This window comes from Podarcis gaigeae (assembly GCF_964106915.1).
Source record: "Podarcis gaigeae genome assembly, chromosome: Z".
NCBI classification, from domain to species: Eukaryota; Metazoa; Chordata; class Lepidosauria; order Squamata; family Lacertidae; genus Podarcis; species Podarcis gaigeae.
This window is the reverse complement of record NC_139691.1, coordinates 33,043,573-33,065,318: the sequence shown is the minus strand read 5'-3', so window position 1 is coordinate 33,065,318 and position 21,746 is coordinate 33,043,573. Positions and strand designations below refer to the sequence as shown.

At 48.1% G+C, this 21,746-nt stretch overlaps 1 protein-coding gene and 1 long non-coding RNA gene across 11 annotated transcripts in view; one reads left to right on the top strand and one right to left on the bottom strand.

The window, feature by feature from the left end:
- The window catches only part of BCORL1 (BCL6 corepressor like 1), a 30,695-nt gene extending 17,756 nt beyond the window's left edge, over positions 1-12,939 (bottom strand). Inside the window, exons 1-5 of one of the 10 annotated variants that reach the window (XM_083722032.1) lie at positions 12,810-12,939; positions 10,574-10,657; positions 8,797-8,861; positions 2,513-2,645; positions 20-110 (exon numbers count right to left, since the gene is read on the bottom strand). In XM_083722032.1, coding sequence (XP_083578158.1) covers positions 20-110; positions 2,513-2,598 — 177 coding nt within the window. In that variant the 5' untranslated portion in view covers positions 2,599-2,645; positions 8,797-8,861; positions 10,574-10,657; positions 12,810-12,939. Of the gene's footprint in view, positions 1-19; positions 111-2,507; positions 2,646-8,796; positions 8,862-10,573; positions 10,773-10,796; positions 10,957-11,080; positions 11,283-12,149; positions 12,707-12,809 lie in introns of those variants that run through there. The other 9 variants (XM_083722037.1, XM_083722029.1, XM_083722038.1 and 6 more) reach the window with 9 other exon arrangements.
- Positions 10,648-13,875, top strand: LOC310836880. The gene is made up of 2 exons (XR_014560294.1): positions 10,648-10,741; positions 13,840-13,875. It is a non-coding gene; the product is annotated as an uncharacterized lncRNA (long non-coding RNA).
- Positions 13,876-21,746: the final 7,871 nt, after the last annotated feature.

Sequence of the window (21,746 nt, the reverse complement as noted above, 5' to 3'; positions counted from 1 at the left end):
GCCACTAAGCTGCCCTTACCTTGGAAAAGCTGCTGCCAGTGCAGAAGTCAGGGGAGCCCAGATGCTGGGAGTTGCTGGTGTTGGTTTCTTCATCAGAAAGTGGGGCTCTCCTGTTGCAGGAAGAAGAGAAAGAACTGTGATGCTGAGAAACACTCTCCCAAGACTGCAAGACCCAAAGCACCCCCTCACCCCGCTTTTGGGGGTATCTCTTGTGAGCAGATGCACATAGGCAGGGGGCTTTGTCAGACAGATGCAGTTCATGAGTCATACATAGCTCATGCTTGTCCTAAAGGATGTGCAAGAAAGGCAAGGTTGGCTTCCCAACCTTCAGCAGTAGGCCTGTATAACTTAAGAGAAATTCAGAATCACTGAATGCTTCAATCTTGGTCTCTAGGTGTTGCTGGACTAAAAGTCCCATCATGCAAAACCAGTTTAGCCAAGAGACAGGGATGATGGGAGCTGTGGTCCTGCAATTTTAGGGAAGCCAAGGTTGAAGAACACTAACAAAGCCATAACAAGGGACAGACACCAGCTCCCTTCCAAGACCTTTTTCTACCTGTTCCCCTCGATTCGTGTGGCACCCACCCCCAAATCTATGCTCCTTTGGGTCCAGGGCTGCAGCTTCCCAAACTTTATCACCAAGGATGATGGAAGTAAACTTGTGAAGTAGCAGGTGAGATTGTGGCCAAAGTTAGTGTGGGGGGAAAGAAGAGGCCAAGAGATCCCTTCCATCCACCTTCTCCCCTGAGATCCCTCACCTCAAGCTTCCCAGACTTTCCACAAATTCTCTCATATCTCAACCATGGAGAAAACCAGCATCAAATACCCCACATTATCCACTTGGCCTGACCTCAATCCCCTTCTCGATTTAAAGAGTGCTGAGTGGAGAGCCTGGCCACGTTTTTAGAAAGTAATCTTTCTTTCCCTCCACCCCAACATTTTTGGGAGAGGTAGAGCAGCACTATCTCTTCGAAAACATGTGGTCAGTGGTGGTGCTGTCAGGTAATTTCAGGCTGGATAGACGCTATAAATTTAAAGCAAGTGACTTTCTTCCAAGAATCCTGGGAGCTGTAGTCTACTCCTCACAAAGCTGCAATTCTTGGCAACTAAAAACGACCTACAGTTCCCAGGATCCTTTGGGAGAAAGCATATGCTTCAAATGAGCTTCAGATTTATGGTATATACACATCGCGAAACACTGTCTTGCTGGGGGCAGCGGGGAACTTTTGCTAGTTATTATGTGCATTACATCACTTCAAAAATGTGGAAAGCCAGTCCTGCTACATTTGGGACCCCTCCTGCTCCTTTTGCTAAGGAGTGGGGCTCTGAACATGCATCTCCAAACCCTACCCTGACAGCACCACTGCATACGAGAGACTCAGAGAGGTGACTGTGATCATGTAGGAGTGATTTGTCCCCCTTTGCCTCTGCTGGTGATGCATACGTCTACAGGTGAAATTTCATACAACTTGCACAAATTCAAAAGATCCAGCAAAGCTTCTCCATTCAAACCTGATGCATTGAAAGTTTCTGATTTTAGCTTAAAAACTACCATCCTAATATAGATCTCGCAATATTGAGTACTACTTGGCCAAATTCATACTTTAAACTAATGATGATAATGATAACAACAACATATTATTATTATTATTCAATGCACCACTTAATGACAAAAAAGCTCGATACCATGTGATGCAGTGGTTAGAGCAGACTAGGAAAGAAGAGAGACCCAGGTTAAAACCTCCGCTCAGCCATGAGGCTGCCTGGGTGACTTTGGGCTGATCACTCTCTTTCAAAGTAGCTTACCTCACAGGGTTGTTGTGAGAATAAGCAACGGGGGGAGAGAAGAACCACAAGTTACTTGGAGGAAAGGATAAAACCTTCATTATTATTAAACAACAAAGCCACACACATCCAGCAAAAAAGAGAGAGTTAAAATAATTAACAGAGATCGTAAAATGTGCTGGCTGGTGCTGATCTGAGCCGCAGTCAGCACATCTGGTGCGTACCAAGATAGCTACTTTAAAGCAGTAGTCTTCCAGCTTTTTCAGACCCAGGAACTTCCTTTAGCTCAATCATACATATGCTGGCCCATTTATTATTTTTCTTACCATATATCTGTATGGTTGTAGAGCTACTGTTTTGACCCACTGTAGATAAGTTGTGGGTACCTGGTGCAACAGTTGAAGGCTGAAGTCTGGTGCAGGGAGCTTGTTGAAACTTGTGTCCCTGCAGATGTTGCTGGACTGCAATTCCCATAAGCCCCCAGGCAACAATCAGGAATGGGGGGGAGTTGTAGCCCAGCAAAGTCTGGAGGGCCACAGGTTCCCCAGCCCCACTCCGGAGTCTCTTTGCCTAAATAACCCTACAAATTAAGTCAGCTGAACTGCATTTCTGCAAACTGGAGGACACCCCTTTCCCCAGCATCCTCTAACAAGGAACCCGACCTTCTCACACACACCAGCTGCCCAACCTCTTCCCTCCCGGCCTGTGGAGGCCACACGCACCTCACCTCTCTTCGCTGAGGCCACACATGCGAATCCGTTCAGCGCCAGTCCAGTTGTGCACCCCGCTGTAGAGAGGCGCTGCAGAGATCATGACAGCCGCTCAGTGCCAGCCAGTCTCAATCCTGTCACGGGCTCTGCCTATTGAAAAAAACCAATGAAACACAAAGCATTAGGGCCAGATTTGACAGTTGCTGCTTTCAGCTTCCAAGGGGCAGTTCAGACAGATGAAGAGCAGGGGGGCAGTCACACTGACCCTTGGCTAAGGTGGGGTACTGACATACACAAAGTTAGGCTGGAGGCAAGGGCATCTGCAGAAATGTTTTTGGGAAGGTGGAGTTAAAACACCAAAAAGGGGAAAGCAAGCTAATCTCTCTGCTGCACAAAATGAGAATAATTAGTTCTTGTACTTTTTTGCCTCGTATCTCAGGCTTGAAACTTAGCTTGTTTAAAATGAAAAGTGAGGAATCTGGGAGTTATGGTTCATGGGGTGCAGGGTTGTCTCCTTTGTGGATGCCTATGGCTGGAGGAAGCATGGAGCACTGCAGGAGAAGAAGTGCACAAGGCAAAGGCACACACGTCAGCTTGAAATTCCTTGAGCGGAGTTCTGTTCAGATAAAGAGTCATTTCCTCTCCAAACTGAAGCACTGCCAGGCAATTAATTAGCAAAGCAATTCTCAGTACAGCTATGCAAGACATGAGCTGTTGAATTTCCAGAGTGGGGCCACAGTGGGAAGACCATACAGGGATTGTGGGAAACCCAAAGAGGGGAGTACTGTAACTTCTCACAATGAGGAGAAGTTAGAACAAAACACAACACCAAGGGGAAATTCAAAGTCACTAGGAAGCTGTGTGGTGTAGTGGTTAGAGCTTGAGACAAAGGAGTCCCAAGTCCAAATCCCAATTACCCATGAACCTTGGGCCCATCGTCATGTATTAACCTAACCTACCTAACAGGGTTGTTGTGAGGATAAAAACTGGGCAGGGAGGAGCATCATCTATGCCACCAAGATCTCCTTGGAGGAAAGATGGAGGTTGAATGCAGTATATGAAATAAAGGGGGGGGGAGAGAGAGATGAGGGAAGCAAGTGTGAACGCCTTTGCCCATGTTGTTTCATGTACCGACCGTATCGGTGCTTTATATAGTTATCAAAGAGCTTGCAGATGTGTGGGGGACTTAACGTGCAAATTCAGAGGGCGAGAAGAAAGCAAAGTACCATACAAAATGGGAGGCGGCGCTGGGGGAGAAGCAGAGAGCACAGATGGGACAGGATCTCCGCGGACGAAAGATGCCAAAAGCAGAGGCCAAGGCTACACGGGCAGCCGTGCGTTTGCCGAAAGCGCAAGGAAGGATGGGGGTCAACAGCAGAGGCACGAAGGCCCCTTGAAGGATGCAGCAACAGAAACGGACATTGTTGAGTGCATTCTTTTTTTGTTGTTCCCAGGGAGGATGTGGGACGTGAGCCAGGCAGAACCATTCCCAGGGGACAGAGAAAAGGGGAGAGCAGGAATCCCTCGCAACCAGGAGAACAAAACCCAGGGATTGAAAATTGGGTAGAGGGGGGGGGGGGAAGAGAGAGAAAGAGAGGGGGGCACAGAAACACACACTCCAAACTAGGCAGTACAAGTGCAAGTTCCCAAGGAACTACGAGGAGTTCCCTTCTGGGCAGGCAGCATGTAGAGAGGTGCCAAGTGCAGAGAGAATTCCACAAAGGAATTTGCAGAAGTGCCCTCGACCAAGCCCACTGAGAAGCCACCCTGATGGCAAGCACCCCTTCTTGGAGCCAGGAGCCTTGAGAAGCAACAAGCACCTTCTTTCCCAATCCTCAGTATGCCACTCCCTCAGCAGGAAGCTAGCCATGTACACCTCTTGGGGTCCTATAATGTCATCTTGTGTAGCCTGGCAAATTAGCATGACCCAAAGCTCCCTCTCTGCCCATCTACAGTGAACCATTACAACAAAACAGAGGCACCAGGAAAGCAGCTCGAGCCTACAAATGTTTACTCAGAAGTTGCCCTGCTTTCGGCACAGTTGAGGCTAACTGTGAAGAGGATGCTGCAATCTGTAGGATCTTCCAAATTTAGTAAACACCTTAGCAATGGAGTTTTGAATATAGCTCTCATGAGAAAGGGGAAAGCTGCCTCCCACTTCGCCTGTTTTCTCCATTCCCCTGCCTCAGCTGCCTTTTTCAGAAGCCTGTTCCAATTGCCAGAGATGAATCCAATTCGGAACCCATGCAGAAATGCTTGCTGTTTTCCTGTTTCATTGCAAAGTTATTCAATACAGGAAAGATCATCGCCTGGGAGTGCTACACTTGGTCCAGGATGCTGCGGGCTGCTGGAAGCATAGAAGGGATTTTGGTATCTTACCCATAGAACCAATTCAAAGCACAACTGCATATGCCATTTAAGCTTTTGCAGGGGTTAGTTCTGCAAGTCAAGGAGGGGCTGTGGATCAGCAGAGGAGCACCATGCTTTTTACGTGAAAGCTCCCAGGTCCAATCTCTGGCATCCCCAGGTAGGGCTTGGAAAGAGCCCAGCCCCAAATCCTGGAGAGCTGCTACCAGTCAGGAAATGGCCTGCTACTCAACTGCCTATCAGTACAATAAACAGCACCATATAGACCCAACACCCTTTGGTCCCCACCCTACCCCAAACACCAGGGCAGATTAGTGAGTTTTTAAATTTTGCCTGAATGTGACCAAAGTGGTGGATGATCCGACGATACTCAGGAGAGAGTTGCATAAACAGGGGGTTGCCATGCTTCCTTTTACTGTATAAGGCAGCTTCCTATGTTCCAAAGTCCTGGTGCAACGGCAATAGAGTAATAGCTAGTCAAAACCTAATGGATGGGAGGTGAGGTCCGCCTTGCTGCAGAGAGGTGTAACTGTGCTCACACACTCCTTCCTAATGGTCAGGAAAGATGCAAGAGGGAGCTTGTGCTGGAACCAAGAGAAACTAGTCTCAAGATAGTCTGGAGGAACACCTTGGTCATCCATCTGCACAGGTGGGAGGAGAATTGCTCAAACAAACAAAAGGACTTCTCTATATTTTTGTCCTCTTCAACCTGGTCAATTTCAGGGGGCCTCTTACAGGCTGTGGCATTAGAATTAAGGACCACTAGGCTTTCCATAGTTAAAACCATACTCAAGGCAGTTTACAACATGAAAAATATTACATAATTACAAACATAGCAAAAGTAGCCATAAACAATAAAAAAGTCTGAAAGTACACAACTGAACTAAACAATTTCCACAACGTACCTCATCAGTGAAGTCATGAGCGCCAGCCATTGCACTCACACAACCACATTCCAGACAGCACTCTAAATAGCAATCCCTTACCCAGCTGAGCAAAGAATTTAAAATTTCCCAACAACAATATGGTTCCATCAGTGTTTTTCAGGAGGGATGGGGGTGATGGTGACTGCAATACCCTTTCAGAACAGAAGCAGTTCCTCAAGGGAAAATGCCCTGATCCTGTGCAAGAGATGAGCCACAGCAGCACATTTCTTGGTCTTCAAAATAAACATGTGAAAAGGAATTCCAACCCCAGATGGAACTCAGTGGGTCATCTAATACAATCTCAGTGTAATCTCAGTCAAATGTAGTTGGTACAAGTGTCAACCTGGACCTGGAAAACCCATGTCTGAGTCCGTGTTAAGTCATGAAGCTCTCTGCAGGACCTTGGCTTAGTCACTCATCCTCAGCCTGTGCTACCTGACAGGGCTGTTGTGAGAATAAACTATGATAACCCTCATGCATATTGCCCATAACTCATCCTAGCAAGAGCAGGATACAAACATGATTGATGGTAACAATAAATGACCTCCTACCCTAGGAGACAAGATCTCTTAGATGACATCCAGGAAAGACAGGAAGTTAACTCCATTGCATAACTGCTCTCCAAACTCCTTAAATCATTTTTAGTCTACATCTATCATGGAAGTTCACTACAAAGCTAGGGAAACGGCAGAAGTTGGATTCTAGCACATAATTATACAAAATAGGGTGCACAGGACACCAATGTTATATAAATGCTGGTGCCTGGAAATTTTATGTATTTTCCAAAGTCTGGATTCAAACCCATTGCTTTTTGCTTTGTCCTCAGTAGAAATGATGTCTGATATCCCTAACTTTGCATAGATCTGTTCCTGCCCAGATCTGTTTTCTGCAGAACATGTATTTCATCCTGGATATCATGGTCTGAATTTTCTGCTGAAGGGTCCAGACATACTCTGAAGGGTGCCAGACAGGTGAAGGGGCCTCACAATGCTACTGGCTGGAACAGCAAGGAGGTCTCTTCAATAGAAGTGATTAGCTTAGTCCTAGCACAGAGGAAAAGGCAAAATTGGGACAAGGCAAAAAACCTGTGTGTTCTTGCCTAAGATGCCCTGAAACTCTGTCCTAGGGACAGATGGAAAAGAAAGAAGGAATAAAATACCAAAAAGGATGAAAATCTAAAGGAGACGGACAAAAAGAAGTGTCCAGAGAAATTGTTTTACAGTTTATGCATTTGTAAAAAGAGGGTTGATTTTTGCAAAATAAAATCCCCAAAAAGCAGGATGCAAAAACTCCAGCAGTAAAGTTTCAAACCGCATGTTGCCTTAACTTATCTTACTTTAGCAAAATAGCTAAATTTATTGTTTCCTTTGTTTCTTCTCCTCCTTCGCCATACTCCAAATGATCAAACACTATTTTATCTGGACAATGACAACACAAGCTTTTCTAGCCATAACACACCATTCACAGATTATCAACACCAGCTCTGGTTTTGGACAACATTTGGCCTCCATTTGACACAACAAAAGACAAGAGTCAGCTTTCCTGCTGTCCCTTGGAGATATTCTAGCCTCTCTTTTTTTTAATGTCTCTCCCTTCACTTCCAAGTGGGCCGTTTGAATTTTACACTGAATGATCCAGAAAGCTCAAATCGCTGGTTGCCGTAGGTGGCAATGGACAGGATAGGAACACTAATAATAATTCAGGTTTGTGCTTTAAGAGGCTCAAAGCACTTAAGATACATTATTTCAATAACTCATATAACAATCCTGTAAGTTAGGTCAGTTTTATGATCCAGGATGGGTAGAAAAGCAAACAGCAGTTTTCCTAAGGGACAGAACCTCGTTCACGAAAGAACAGAATTTGAACTGGAGATTTCCTAAATTCAGTCTCAAAGCCCTTATATTAAACTTGCCTCAGAAAAATGACCATTAGTAATGGACAGATCTGCCCAAGTCTGTCCCTTTCCTTTCCACTGGCACCCAATCATAGGTCTGTTCTGTCCTATTTTGTGCAATTCTTTTTTAAAGATAGCATGAAAAACCTGGACTTAAATTATATGTACTGCCCCAAAATATGTATTTTTCAATGCTTTCCAATGTATTTTCCACAAAAGATACATTTTACATGTGCTTTAACCATCAACAACACTTGTCTGTGCTCTTTTTGCGCACTAAAACTTCATTGCAAAATCCAGTTAAGAGCATTCTCTAATGAGGACTTGTGTTCCAATCCACAGGCAAGTTTAGGACTGTTGAACTGGGTCAATACATTGCAAAACAAAAAACGAAAAAACGGACTGATTGAATTCCTCCTCCTTCCCAAAAGACTACAGAGCAGAAACTGGAGAACCTATGGCTCTCCAGAAGTTGTTGGAACTCTAGCTCCCATCAGCCCCAGCCAACACGGGCAATGGTCAGGGATGATGGGAGTTGTAGTCCAGTATGTTCTGGTCGGCCGCAGGCTTCCCACCTCTGCCACAGAGGAAAAACCAATGTCTGAATAAAGCTTTAGATGATGTTGGAACATATTTACTAAGAATCAGGGCAAAATTTACAACATACATATATACTGTATGTTATAAAGCCAAGGGCTTCTACAGCTTTGAGAGCTTCAGTGGCTACCACAAAAAGTCAAAATTGACATCTCTGCTGGTGCTTGCAGAGACAAAGGCCAAAAGGAAATGAGCTCCATCAACAGTTAAAGGCCAGACGGATTAACAACATTTCTTATAGCTCTTGTGTTTTCAGGTCAGCCCTCCAGATGAAGAAAGAGGTTTATTCCCAACCTGCAATCTCTTTAAATTAGTCTTTGACGGACACACAGTACATAAACAAGTATGCTCCTGAATCAAATTCCATATATGACATTTTTCTTTTTAAACATACTTTCCAGCCCACACCCCATGAAAAGCAGCAACCATTACGTAGGAAATAAATTCAGCTTGCAAAAGTTGCCAAACCTTTAGCAATATGGAAAAGATAAAGTTGCCATATTTACTTTTGCTGTACCTTATAACGACCTGGAAATCTTGACGTTGAGAACTTAAGTGAAGCAAGGAGTCCGCACTGGCAACCTGCAATTAAGCACACAAGACTTCTGAGAGTGTACAGAGTGCCTCTTTCTCATGAAGTGAGAGAGAACACAGCTCCCATTCTACACATCCAGGTTGAAGGAACAAAGTTTCTAGGCCTACAGTGGCTTGAAGTATGGCACTACTTTTAGAAACAAACCACCACTATGCCCAGTGGAAGGCCTTATCACAGTAGTATCAGCAACCACTTTCAACTGGCTTCAATAGAAGGCATGCATTTGGAGCGCAGGATCCGAGTGGAAGTCCCCATTTAAAACCAGCTCCTCTCCCTCACACTCTGCTTGCGAGTATGTATACAGAATGACTGCCAAAGCAATCTTTGCCTGCACACCTGCTCATTCCCTTTTCTTAAGCGTTGCGCGGCCAGGACAATGCACTCCTAAGCATGCAAAGACAATAATGCATCTCCACCGAAGCCAGGCACTTGCAAACTTTCCAACCGTCTCCAGGTAAAGCCTCTCTCTTACTCACACTGTGCAATGGCACAGAGAGAACGAACCATCACTCGCTTGCTCACTGCAGCCTGGCAAGGGAAGCCTCACCGTGGAAACCTGTCGCAGCTGCAGATTAACATCACGTTTCTAAAAAACACAAGTCAGGCTACCAAGACCGGGAAAAGCCTCATCCAGACCCCAAGCATACACACATTGTCCAGCCGATGACGCGATGCCTGCAGCACATCTCCCCACCCCCACCCCGCAAACCACCCTCCATCCCCATTTCAGCTTCAAAAAACGTCCCATCCCTTCACTCTTCCCCGCTGCCACTGCCAGGCTCCGATTTCCTTGGCAGGCTGAGAACTACACGACAGTAAACATGCACAACGACTAGCTCCGGGGGCTGCCATTTGTGGGGCCAACCTGGAGGCAGAGCCCTGATTACAACAAATTGGATGGGGGGGGGTGTTGCTTATGTGTTACCTGGACAAGGCAAGGCAAACTGGGATAGCATGCAAAGCCCTAACTCTATCCTCCTCACCAACACAGACACACGGACATCTCTTGTGCTTTGCAAGCATTTTCAAGCTACCCTCCCACCGAGACATTGGATTTTAAAGGGCAGGCCCATTCCAAACGGGCTGGCCAGTTACACTACAAAGATGCCAACCAATACTTCCCACTCTTCCAAATAGGGCAAAAGTTGTCCCCCTCTTTCTGAAAACAAGCTTATGCTCTCTTCCCTTCCTGCGGACACACTCTCTACCGAGACTCAGAGAAATCAACCTCCGGGAGAACGGGTCGCCTCCGTTCTGCCTTCAGCAGCCCATCTCTGCCTCCCGACCGTCTAACATTTGGTTACTCCTTCTGAGTTTAGCTGGCCGCCGCGCCGCGTTCCTCCTCTCCTTTCCCCCCGCGCACCACGATCTAGGCTGCCCGTCCCTTCGGGACCGTCACGGGCATCGCCCTTGTCTCTTGTTGGAGGGAGGGAGCGGGGTAGGGGAAAGAAAGAGGGAGGCGGCGGCGGCGGAAAACAGCAACCCAAGACGCCTGGAAGGAAGCAGACGGGAGGGACCAACCAAGCTTGAGTCTCTGCCATTCAGAAGTGTATATGCCATTATCAGGTCTATTCTATCGGCGGATCGCCCCGCAACGCGCGCCCGGAGTGGGTGGCCGCTGAATTATTCCCCCTCCTCGCTCAAAAAATTAAGCCAAGACGGGGTGGTGCAGCTCAGGCTCCCCATGCCGAAGGCTCACCGCACGCTCGGGATGCGCAGAGACTCGCGCAGACCACCGTATCCGCCACGGAATTCGCCAGAGCGAAAAGGGTGTCGACCCCCTCTGTCCGCCCCGTCGATGGAAGCAGAGGAGAAATGGAAAGAGAGAGTGAGGAAGAGGAGGATGGAGGTGGTCGAAGTAGTGGGGGTAAGCCCAAGCACCCCTTCCTGAGAACAGAAAGTGAAATAATCTCCCTGCTAGCCTGAAGCGACGATCGCTTCCTCCCTCGCCGTCGGGGCCGGAGCAGAAGCGGCCCTGCTGTCACCATCCTGTCCTGGACGGGACCTTACCGCGAAGGGAGGACGGGAGGGGGGGTCAGGAAGGGAGAGAAAAGGGCCGCGGTCCAAGGCCCGCTCCCCGTTTCCATGGAAACCTCACTCACACGCCGCCCCCCCTTCCCTCCCCGATGGCGACGGAGGCGGCGGGGGGGGGGGAGAGGAGAAGCGGGCCCGGGAAAGGGAACCGCCGGGGACCGTCCACACGCACCTGCTCCCAAGGCGGGCCCCCGCCGGGGTACAAGGGGCATTCGATCCCGAGGGAATCCAGGCAAGCGGTGCCGGAGGAGCACAAGGGCCGGCCAGCGCGGCTCCACCGATCAGCAGCGCAGCGCAAGGAACAGCGGCGGTGGCGGCACTGGCAGCGGCAGCCCGAGTGTGAGGACGAGAGCGAGCCGCCGCCGACTGCTGCTTGCTGCGGGGCCTGCCGGGAAGTGTAGTACGGTCGTCCGGCCGCCCCCACGCCCACCCCGAGCCGGGCCCTGCCCTGCGGACTACGCCTCCCAGGCTGCACCGCGGCGAGCCCTGCCCGTGCGGGAGGGGCGGTTTGCTCCGAGCCAGCCGAGTCCGGAGAGGGAAAGAAGGGGGGGTGGAGTGTTGGGGGGGTTGAGAGGGGGAGGGGCCTCGCGCCCTGCCCGGGGAGGGGGAGAGGCTGGGCGAGGGCGGGGGGCGAGGGCGGGGACCGTCCTCCACCCGAGGGGAGGGAGAGATAAGAAGGGGCGAAGGGGAGGAGGCGGCAGCTGCTGCTGCGCCTAGGCTCTTACTCGCCTCCCTCTTTCCACCCCCCCGGGGTTACCCATTCACACGCACAAAACCAAGTCCTCGGGTGGTACTGGGCACCCATCCCAAAAATATGCACTGTTAGCTGTCCACACCGATGAGGTCACGGGACTGGGAGAGAAAAGAGGAGGGGTCGGGGTACATCAAACATTGCAGTGGGGGGGGGGAGTTAGGTGTTTTCTGGGGAGAGAGCTACAATTTTGGGTAATCAAGCGGGGGCCTGAAAAGATAAAGGGGGCGCAAGGAACCCGCGTGGCGTTAAGGGAGGGGGAAGTGGAAGCCCCGAGTGCGCACGGAGCCCAAGAGGGTCAAGCGGCGGATCAGCCGAGGGCTCCGCGGTGCCTAGATTGGCGAGCGCGCCTCTCTGCGCAGCGGGGAAAGATAGGCGAAGACCGGAGCGGTGCTGTCCGGTGGCTGCACCGACGGAGACAGCCCGCAAGCGACTCGGGAGGGCTGCAGCACGCGGATGGGAAGAAGCAGGGTGCCCGTGCCGGGGGTACCTGGATCAGCCCGAGCTGATACTGCGCGCGTTCCAGGCTCCGCACCTGCGCTGGGTGGGCGCCCCCTCGGGGTCGCAGCGCAACGCGGCGTCCGAGTCTCTCTGTCGCTCGCTCGCTCGCTCGCTCGCTCCCTGGGCGGCGCAAGCCGTGATCAGCACCGGCGCGCCCCGGGGAGCGGCTGGCCTGCCTACCTCCTTCCGTCGCCTGCTCGGCTCCTCTCGGGGATGCGGCCGGAGGGAGGCGCCCCAGCTCGGCCGGAGGATCGGTTGCTGGCTTTGACCCCCAGCCGGCCGGCAGCGTCCGTCGCCTGCCTGCTTGGCGGCCACGCTCTCCTTCACCGCCCGTCTGTCCGGGCTCGCAGCGCCTGCCCTAGAAGTTGCTCGAGCTTCGAAGGCCGCGATCGCCGGCCAGGCCCGCGCGAGTCCCACCTCGCGTCGGCAACACAAGCAGAAAGCCCACGCCGCGCCGCCCTGCTCAGTCCGGCCCCCCTGTGGGCCGTCTCGGCGACGATCGAGCCCGGCTTCCCTTCCCCTGGGCCCGTCGTCTTCGCCACTGCCCAAGGCCCTCCCCCTCTGCTCGGCCGGGACCCTCCTCTCGCACCCCAGTGCCTTCCCACCCGCACCGTCTTGCCCCCTACCCTAGCCCAGCGCCCTCCCTTACCAGGATCGCAGTCCATCTAGGACGAGTGGCGTTGATCCCGTTTCCCCTCTAGTTTCTCCCCCACCTTTTTTCTGGCAGCCCCGCACGTCTTTACACCCGCGTGTGCACACACACCTCTCCTTACCAGTGTGCCGTCCGAGCGACTCGGATCTCTGCCACACCTCCGCTTTCCCGAGCTTTAAACCGACTCCCCTCTGCATGGACCCAGCGCCTTACATCGTCTGCCCTAGCCGTTCTTCCTGCTTTTTGTATTCCGCCTCAGGGCTAGGAGTTCTTTCTACCACAACCTGGTTGGCCGGCACGGGGAAGCCCACCCCCCACCGCCGCCACCAAGCAGCAACTATGCAATCTGGGGCTATTAAAACTGTGCGACAGGAAAGTAAGCTAGTGGGGACTTACTCTCGAGTAAGCTTCCTGAACAGCCCCCAATAATTCTTTAAGCGGGAATTCTTCTAAAGGATCCTAAAATCAGGAGGAATGTATTGTATTGCATTGCATTTTGCAGCTTTGAGGTATGCTTTGCATTTTGCAAAAAAACTTTTTACAGAGATGGATGGAACTGTGATCATGCAAAACCCACCCAACAAACCCCAATCAACAGCCCTTACTACTCCTGAAGACAAATAAGTGCCTTGAAGAGGATTGACTTCCCATCAGGATAGCTCCCTCTCTCCATTTATTATTTCTGCTCCTACCCCCCCCCCCTTGTTTCTTGCTTTTACTCAAACTTCTCTAGGAAGGCCCATTTAAGATTCCTGACCAGGTGCTCAGAGCATAAAGTCGTAAGAGGCAATTCCACTACACTACCTTAAACTGTATGTGCCCCAATCTAGAGAGCATTGTGGACTGGGGGCTAAAATTAAATTTCCATTCCCTCCTGTGCTCAGGGGAAGTTTACTTCTTGTATGACTTCCCTGGTTTATGTGCACAACGTGTTGTTCTTCTAGCAGTACAATATCTCTGTGCTTCTGCCTCATCTTCCTTACTAAATACCTGCTGAAAGGCCACCTGTATTTTATGTTTCTGCCAGTGGCCAAAATCACACAGGATGTGAAAGTTAGAACAAGACATGTCCATGAAGATGACCTCCTGGGTGTTACTATTGGGCAAAGTTGCTCAGATACAACGCCTCAAACGCTTCCACCAGTATACCTGTGAATTCAAAAGTGGTATGTTTCAGAAGTGAGGGGAAGAAATTGAACAAATATACAGCTAAGCCTGTAATTCAGCAACCAAAACAACACCAAGCTCCAGCTGAAGTTTCTTGCATAGTAAGAAGACATCCAGGTGATTTTGTGTAAGATGTAGACCAGAATAGGATGAACCTGCTTAGAAATTGGGGAGAGGAACAATTTACCCTCAATGAACATATTGCCCTTTAACTGCTCAGTGGTGGATTTCCCTAACATAGATAATGGGCCTAATAAAATAACTTCTTTCTTTCTAGCCTAATAAAATAACTCCTTTCTTTCTAGATGTATACCTGCTCTGCTGATCTACGTCACTTTAAATACTGGTTTTACAGCTGGTAATGCATAGTGGTTTGGGCTTAGTGCAGACCAAACCATGATTTGCACTAACTATGGAGTAGCACTCACAGACTCTCAGTGTTTCCACTGTGCTCCCCCCAAAAAACGTTTCTCTAAGGTTCCTGCAGTTCAGAACATGCTTGCTGTTCCCCTGGCATAAAGCAGCAAAAGAACAGTCACATACATTTCCCACAAATTGAAAGCAAGGTAAGAGTTAATGGTACCCCAGCCAGTATAGGGGCCAATGAGAACCCTCTGCAGGGGGTGAGGTCAGGGCAAGATGAGATCAGCACCAGAGAAGGAGAAGATGTGAGTCATGTGAGCATTTTCTGTAGGTGAATGTTAGCAGAGACCAGATGGGTCTGGGAAAGACCATGCCCTTTACACCTGTTACTCGACTACACCCCACAGCATCCTTGGCTATTGGTCATGATGGCTGAGGCTGATGGGAGTTGGAGTCCCAACATCTTCAAAGGTCCAACCACCACCTTTTTTAGTCTGACCTTGCTGGGGGAAATCACACCCCGGCTGGAGAGCAGCTTTGAGATGGTTCTTGTACGTACATATAAATGGCTTGCTTTTTCCACTGGATGGCTTAACATCAAATGATAGCATGCATGTCTGAATGGGTGAAAAGAGCTCTTATAACACCAACAGAACATTGGCATCATCTCATATTATCTCAAACACAATATTTGCGGTGGAAAGTGACTGTAGGGGCAAAGCCTTCACTAGGGATGCTATGTTAGGTCCTGGAGATGTCAGGGATTCAGCTTACGACCTTCTGCATTCAAAGCTGGTACTCTACCGCTGAGCTAGGTTTCCTCTTGAAAGTTCTATCTTTGGTGTTCTGCCTACCATTCACACATGCAAACTGCACGTCTTGTGGTGCAGTAATCAAGTGAAGAAGCATGCAAGTATGAATCAGACCTTCATCTATGGGAGTTGACCGGGCAGGCAGGCACACATATTTGCAAACACCAGATAACTGATAAATCCTTAGGCAGCTGAACTGATGGCTTGAATGAGAACAATACAAGAGCGGTGAGATCCTGATAGAGACTGAAGGGAAAGAGTAGAAGGAGAAGGAACAAAACTTCTCCTATGCCGTTACAGTGGTGACAAAGAAAGGCCATGCAAAATTTTGCTAACTGGATGTCCTCCAGACATTGTAGCACAAAACCTCTGAAGAACGCCAGGTTTGTGAAGGCTGCAGTACAGACTTCAGTGATTTAAGTGGAGGCAGTGTTAGAAACTCACAATATATAAGCCAGGTGCAAAATGGCTCCTAAAACCAAGGTTACAGGTCACCAAAATGGAATGTCTAGTTGCTATTTGGGGCAAGTCTTACCTTTCAAATGGCTATGATTCTCAGTTAAACATCTAGCTAGTTCAGAGGACAACCTTGAGCTAGGTTAAGAATTTTGAGAACTTAAAGAAGAAAAGCCACTTTATCCAGGGACAGTCCACATATATACTGGCCTATTCTGACCTCTTTTTCTTAATGGTGACACGGATCATTCATAACATGGGAATATTATTCACAACTGGGAGCAGGGAAGTGGAGTGGGGTATGTAAAGACAAGCGACAACCATTAACTATAATGTTGTTGACTGCTCCACCTCAGGCAGCACAGAAAAAGCATTTTGGTTCTGAAATTGACCTTAGTTTTCCAGAGGGGAAGGGCAGTAGTAATTAATGTACTGTGCCCATACTCCCTGGAGGGAGTAGTAGTGTGGTGCTGCTTTGACTCTGGGATGATTTATTCTGAAATAACAGCAGGGTAACAGAGAAATCCAAAATGCAGAAACCCACTAGTGGGCTGCGTACACCAGTAATCCACCAGTGCTAAATTGGTGGCATGCAAACCTCTTCTGATACGTCAGATGATAGGTATGGATGACAGCCTTAGCAGAATTGTTCAGCCAAGGTTAGCCTGGACTACACAGAAATTCAAGGGTGCCTTTGAGCATGCACAAAGTACTTCCCTGCGGCACTGTGCATCATCAAGACGTAAAAAACCCTAAGTTTAGGAGAATGAACTTGCTGACTGAAGCCGGGATTTCAAGCTTTGATATGATGCTCAGTAGCAGGTCATTTGCCTTGCATGTAGAAGGTCCCAGGTTCAATCCACAGCATCTCTACGTAGGGTTGGGAAAGACTCCTGCCTGAATTCCTCGAGAGCAATTGTCAGTCAGTGTAGACAATACTGAGTTACACTGACCAATGTTCTGACTCCATCTAAGGCAGCTTCCTGAGTTCCACTCAACATGAACAACCATCTGAGCATATGGGTCCAAACCCAAGAAAGTAGGCTCTCTGCTGAAGAGAAAAAATTATAATCAGTCTTGCTAGAAGAGGTGTGCTCAGATTGTTTCTTTCTCCTTTGATGGGTACGAGAGTTTTGGAACATTTATTGCCAGAAATGTCACAATCTTAGACTACAGATCGCTCCCAAAGCAATGCTTCCTCATCAATTTGAACCTAATGTCCCAGGATTCCTGCATAAAGACCTTCTTAGACTATGTGTATGCCATGACAAAGTTGTGTACAGCATGTAGCTGGAAGTCTCCAACGCAACCCTCTCAACAGTTGTTGATTAATAAGATTTGGGACATTAGGTTTAGGAACAAATTTAATTCAGCTTAACATAGGAAGCAAGGAATCCCCATTTTTAATAATAATGCAGTGTGGCTTTCAGTTTTATTTACTATATGGAAAGCCTTCAAGCTTCTGATTAACTGCCAATCAAGTGCGAATGACTATATGATGTCTATATCATCAAATATAACATATGTATCAAATATCCATTCTCATTTTCCTTTCTTTCCTTTTTGAAGTAATTGTCCCACAAGCATGACATATATTAAGGATTGCAATCAGTGGGTTTCTTTATTCCTTTAGTCATCTTGTTGTGTTTCCATGTGCCTTGCATTCTGTTGCAGGCATTTTTAACTTTTGTTTGAGGAAGAGGAAGAGGAGAAGAGGATGACAAGGCACCTCTTGAGATGGGGAGGGGAGAGAATACATAGCTAGACTGCACAGGATGTTCAGTTACGGTTCTTCTGTCTCAAATCTCCCCCCTGCATGCACACCCACACCCAGAGTTTTCTGCAATGCCCAGAAAACTGGGTTGGGGGAGTGTGCATGTTTGGAAGGCCAGAGGCCAGTTGTATGCTGGGGGAGGGGAGGAGTAGTCCGCTGCGCAAACTGACAGCGTGCCCCAGAGGACTCTGGCGAATTTCTTCTGCTTTCATGCCTGCCTTCCCGCCCCCCACCCCCCAGCCATCGCTTAAGGGAGACCTACTGAGGGCCTCCAAAGTTCTAGCAGGTTTTTTTTTTACTGTTTCTCCCACTCAACAGGGAAAAATGAGAACGGTACATTATGGAACAGGCCCTATAATGCTTCCATTCTTTCCCAAAGCCCAACATTTAAGCCGTTTGAATTTTAAAGCAAAGCCAAAACTGCTCGTCTATCTTTGCCCGATATCTTTTCAAGCTATTGGTGATGCTTTAATCAGCTGAATTAACTGCAGTGGCCTTGGGTTTTGTTCTGAGATGGATAGGAACTTTTCCAGAGAATGTGCTTTCATTAGGGAAGATGAAAAGGGGTTCATGCAACAAGAATTTAAGGGAGGAGAATACTTCTCAGGCAAGTGGATTTCTTTAGATCTGGACAAGCAATTCTGACTTTTAAGTCTTGAGGCAAGTTAAGTTAAGTTATATTATGTTGCAGAGGTAAACATCTGGAGACCACCAGGCTGGGGAAAGTTAGTTTAAAGCGTTCTGCTAGGAATGGGTTTAAAATCTCAACTTTGTCAGGAAGCTCCCTAGGTAATATTGGCCTTTTTTCTGTCTGTCTTTTGCCATCTCTCTCTCTCTCTCTCTCTCTCTCTCTCTCTCTCTCTCTGAATAACCTACCTCACAGGGTTGTTACGAATATAAAGAAGTGGGGAAGAAACCATGTACACTGCCCCAAATCCCTCAGAAGAATGGAATATAAGCATCAATCGAATATAAGCATCATAAACATATGCATATTATTCAAACCTAGTAACATCAGTGCTATTTTTCCAGAAAAAGAGGTGTTGGAACTTACCATGAATGCCTCCCTAATTCTCTTAGAACAGCAGTGATGCTCACCTGAGATGTGCCAGAACTGAGTTCCAGTGAGTTCCGGCTGGGGAAATAAGCCCTGAGTGACACAGTGCAAAAATTAACCTCCGAAAACTGGATAAATTATCAAACACCATTTCATTACTAGCACATCTCTTTCCTGTCTTTCCATTCTTAATAGAACTCTCCAGGTGGTGAAAAACCATCTTCAAAGACATAAACAGTCCAATAAAGCAGCACAAGACTGAACCACTAATAGCACACATTTTAAAATAGCTTGCAATATCATATTGACAGAAGTCAGAACAAAAACCAGAACCATTTCCAATTGCTTTGATGAGCTCCCTGATCAAATGCCTTTCAGTGCAGGAGTGTGCCACCTCCACTGTCAGTGGCTGTGTGCTTCTGAATGCCAGTTGCTGCAAACTGCAGGAGGGGAAAGCAGGGCTGTGTTCAGGTCTTGCTTGCATGTTTTCTGCAGGCATCTGGCTGGCCACTGAGAGAACAGGATGCTGGACTAGATAGGCTTTTGACCTGAACCAGTGGGGCTCTTTTTATGTTCTTATGGTCAACTTGTTTCCTAAAGGAGCTGTTTAAGTGGGGTGCTTCTTGGAAGTGCCCTAACTGAAAAGCTTTTATACATCCAGTGATGGTTTTAGAAATCCAAAATCTGCACAATTTGGTGGTCTGGTCTTGCTTCCTTCCAGTCAGCATCCAATGTGGGGGAGAATTCTGCCCATCTCTGGCTGGATGCAACTGAAGCATTTAATCTGCTCTAATGATGCAGAATGACCTGCAAAGAAGATCCCCATTGCCAGGGCCAGAGTCAACCTGATCTCTTAGCAAAGACTCTCCCCCCTACCCAATAAGTTTCCCACTATCTCGCTCTCCCTCACAGCTTACCTGGTAGTAGCGGCAACACCACTTCCAGAGTATTATTCCAGGGCATTATGGGAAATTTAAAATGAAGGGGCTCATGGATGCAGCTACCCATAAACACAGACTAGGGCACATGGCAGTACTGCTGGGCTCTGCTGGAGTAACAGGATACCAGCTGCTTGCAGCAGACCTCTCCACTGCATCTATCCCAGCCTTTTTCAACCTGTGGGTCCCCAGATGTTGTTGGACTACAATTCCCATCACCCCTAGCTAGCAAGAGCTCAGGGATGATGGGAGTTGTAGTCCAACAACACCTGGGGACTCACAGGTTGAGAACTGCTGTAAAGGTAAAGGGTAAAGGGACCCCTAACCATTAGACCCAGTCGTGGCCGACTCTGGGGTTGTGGCACTCATCTAGCTTTATTGGCCGAGGGAGCCGGCGTACAGCTTCCGGATCATGTGGCCAGCATGACTAAGCCGCTTCTGGTGAACCAGAGCAGCGCACGGAAACGCCGTTTACCTTCCCGCCAGAGCGGTGCCTATTTATCTCCTTGCACTTTGACGTGCTTTTGAACTGCTAGGTTGGCAGGAGCAGGGACTGAACAACGGGAGCTCACCCCGTCGCAGAACCGCTGATCTATCCATAATACTGTGTCAGCCATGCCTCCAGAAGTGGGATCCTCTTGATGGCACATCATTCTTTCTTCCTACACAATTCAAAAGTGAATCTTTTGCACCCCAGACCAAAAGCCCCAGTTTTTAGCACTCCTTCTCCATTTGCTCAGTTTCCAAATATCTTTGTTTTTATTGCATTTCAACCACTTCATTACATTGATGTTTGAATCGTTCACACTGATTGGCAGCAGCTCTGCAAGGCTCCAGGGAAGGGTTTCTCTCAGACCTACCTGGAGATGCCAGAAATCGAATCTGGGACCTTCTGTATGCAAAGCAGACTGAGGAGGGACGTGATATGCTGTGATTACTAAGACCCAGCATGGGTTTCTCAAAAATAAGTCATGCAAGACGAATCTCTCTCTATCTCTCTTTTTGATGGAATTACAAGCTTGGTGGATAAGGAGAATGCTGTGGACATAGTGTATCTTGACTTCAGTAAGGCTTTTGACTAAGTTCCCCATGATATTCTTGTGATGAAGCTAGGTTGAACAAGGTAGCTGTTAGGTGGATTTGTAGCTGGTTGACTGACCAAACCCAAATACAGTGGTACCTCGGGTTAAGTACTTAATTCGTTCCGGAGGTCCGTTCTTAACCTGAAACTGTTCTTAACCTGAAACACCACTTTAGCTAATGGGGCCTCCTGCTGCCACTGCGCCACCAGAGCACAATTTCTGTTCTCATCCTGAAGCAAAGCTCTTAACCCAAGGAACTATTTCTGGGTTAGCAGAGTCTGTAACCTGAAGCATATGTAACCTGAAGCATATGTAACCTGAGGTACCAATGTAGTATTCATTAATGGTGCCTTGTCATTCTGGAAAAAAGTGACAAGTGGGGTACCACAGGGTTCTGTCTTGGGTCCACTGTTGTTTAACATATTTATAAACAACTTGGATAAAGAAATTGAGGGGATGCTCATCAAATTTGCAGACGATCCCAAACTGGGAGGGTTAGCTAATGCCACAGAAGACAGAATCAGAATTCAAAATGACCTTAACGGATTGGAGAACTGGGCCCAACCTAACATAATGAATTTAAACAGGGGCAAATGTGAAATTCTGCACTTAGGCAGGAAAAACCAGATGCACAAATATAAGATGGGGTACACCTGGTTTACTAGCAGTACATGTGGAAAGGATCTTGGGGTCTTAGTGCACCACAAGCTTAACATGAGTCAACATTGTGCTGCAGCACCAAAAATGGCTAATGCTATTGTAGGCTGCATCAACAGAAGTACAGTGTCAAAATCAAGGGAAGTAATAGTAGCACTCTGTTCTGCCTTGGTCAGACCACATCTGGAAAACTATGTTCAGTTGTGGGCACCACAATTTAAGAAGGATGTTGACAAGCTGGAACGTGTGCAGAGGAGGGCAACCAATGATCTGGAACCCAAGTCTTATGAGGAGCGGCTGAAGGAGCTGTGTAAGTTTAACTTGGAAAAGAGGAGGCTGAGAGGAGATATTACAGCCATCTCCAAATATCTCAAGGGTTGTCACATGGAAGAGGGAACAAGCTTGTTTTCTCCTGCTCTGGAGAGTAGGACTGGAACCAGTGGCTTCAAGTTACAAGAAAGGGGATTCCAACTCAACATCAGGAAGAACCTCTGATAGTAGGAGCTGTTTGACAGTGGAATGGTCTCCCTCAGGATGTGGTGGACTCTCCTTCATTGGAGGTTTTTAAAGCAGAGGTTGGATGGCCATGTGCCATACATGCTTTAGCTGAGATTGCTGTATTGCAGGG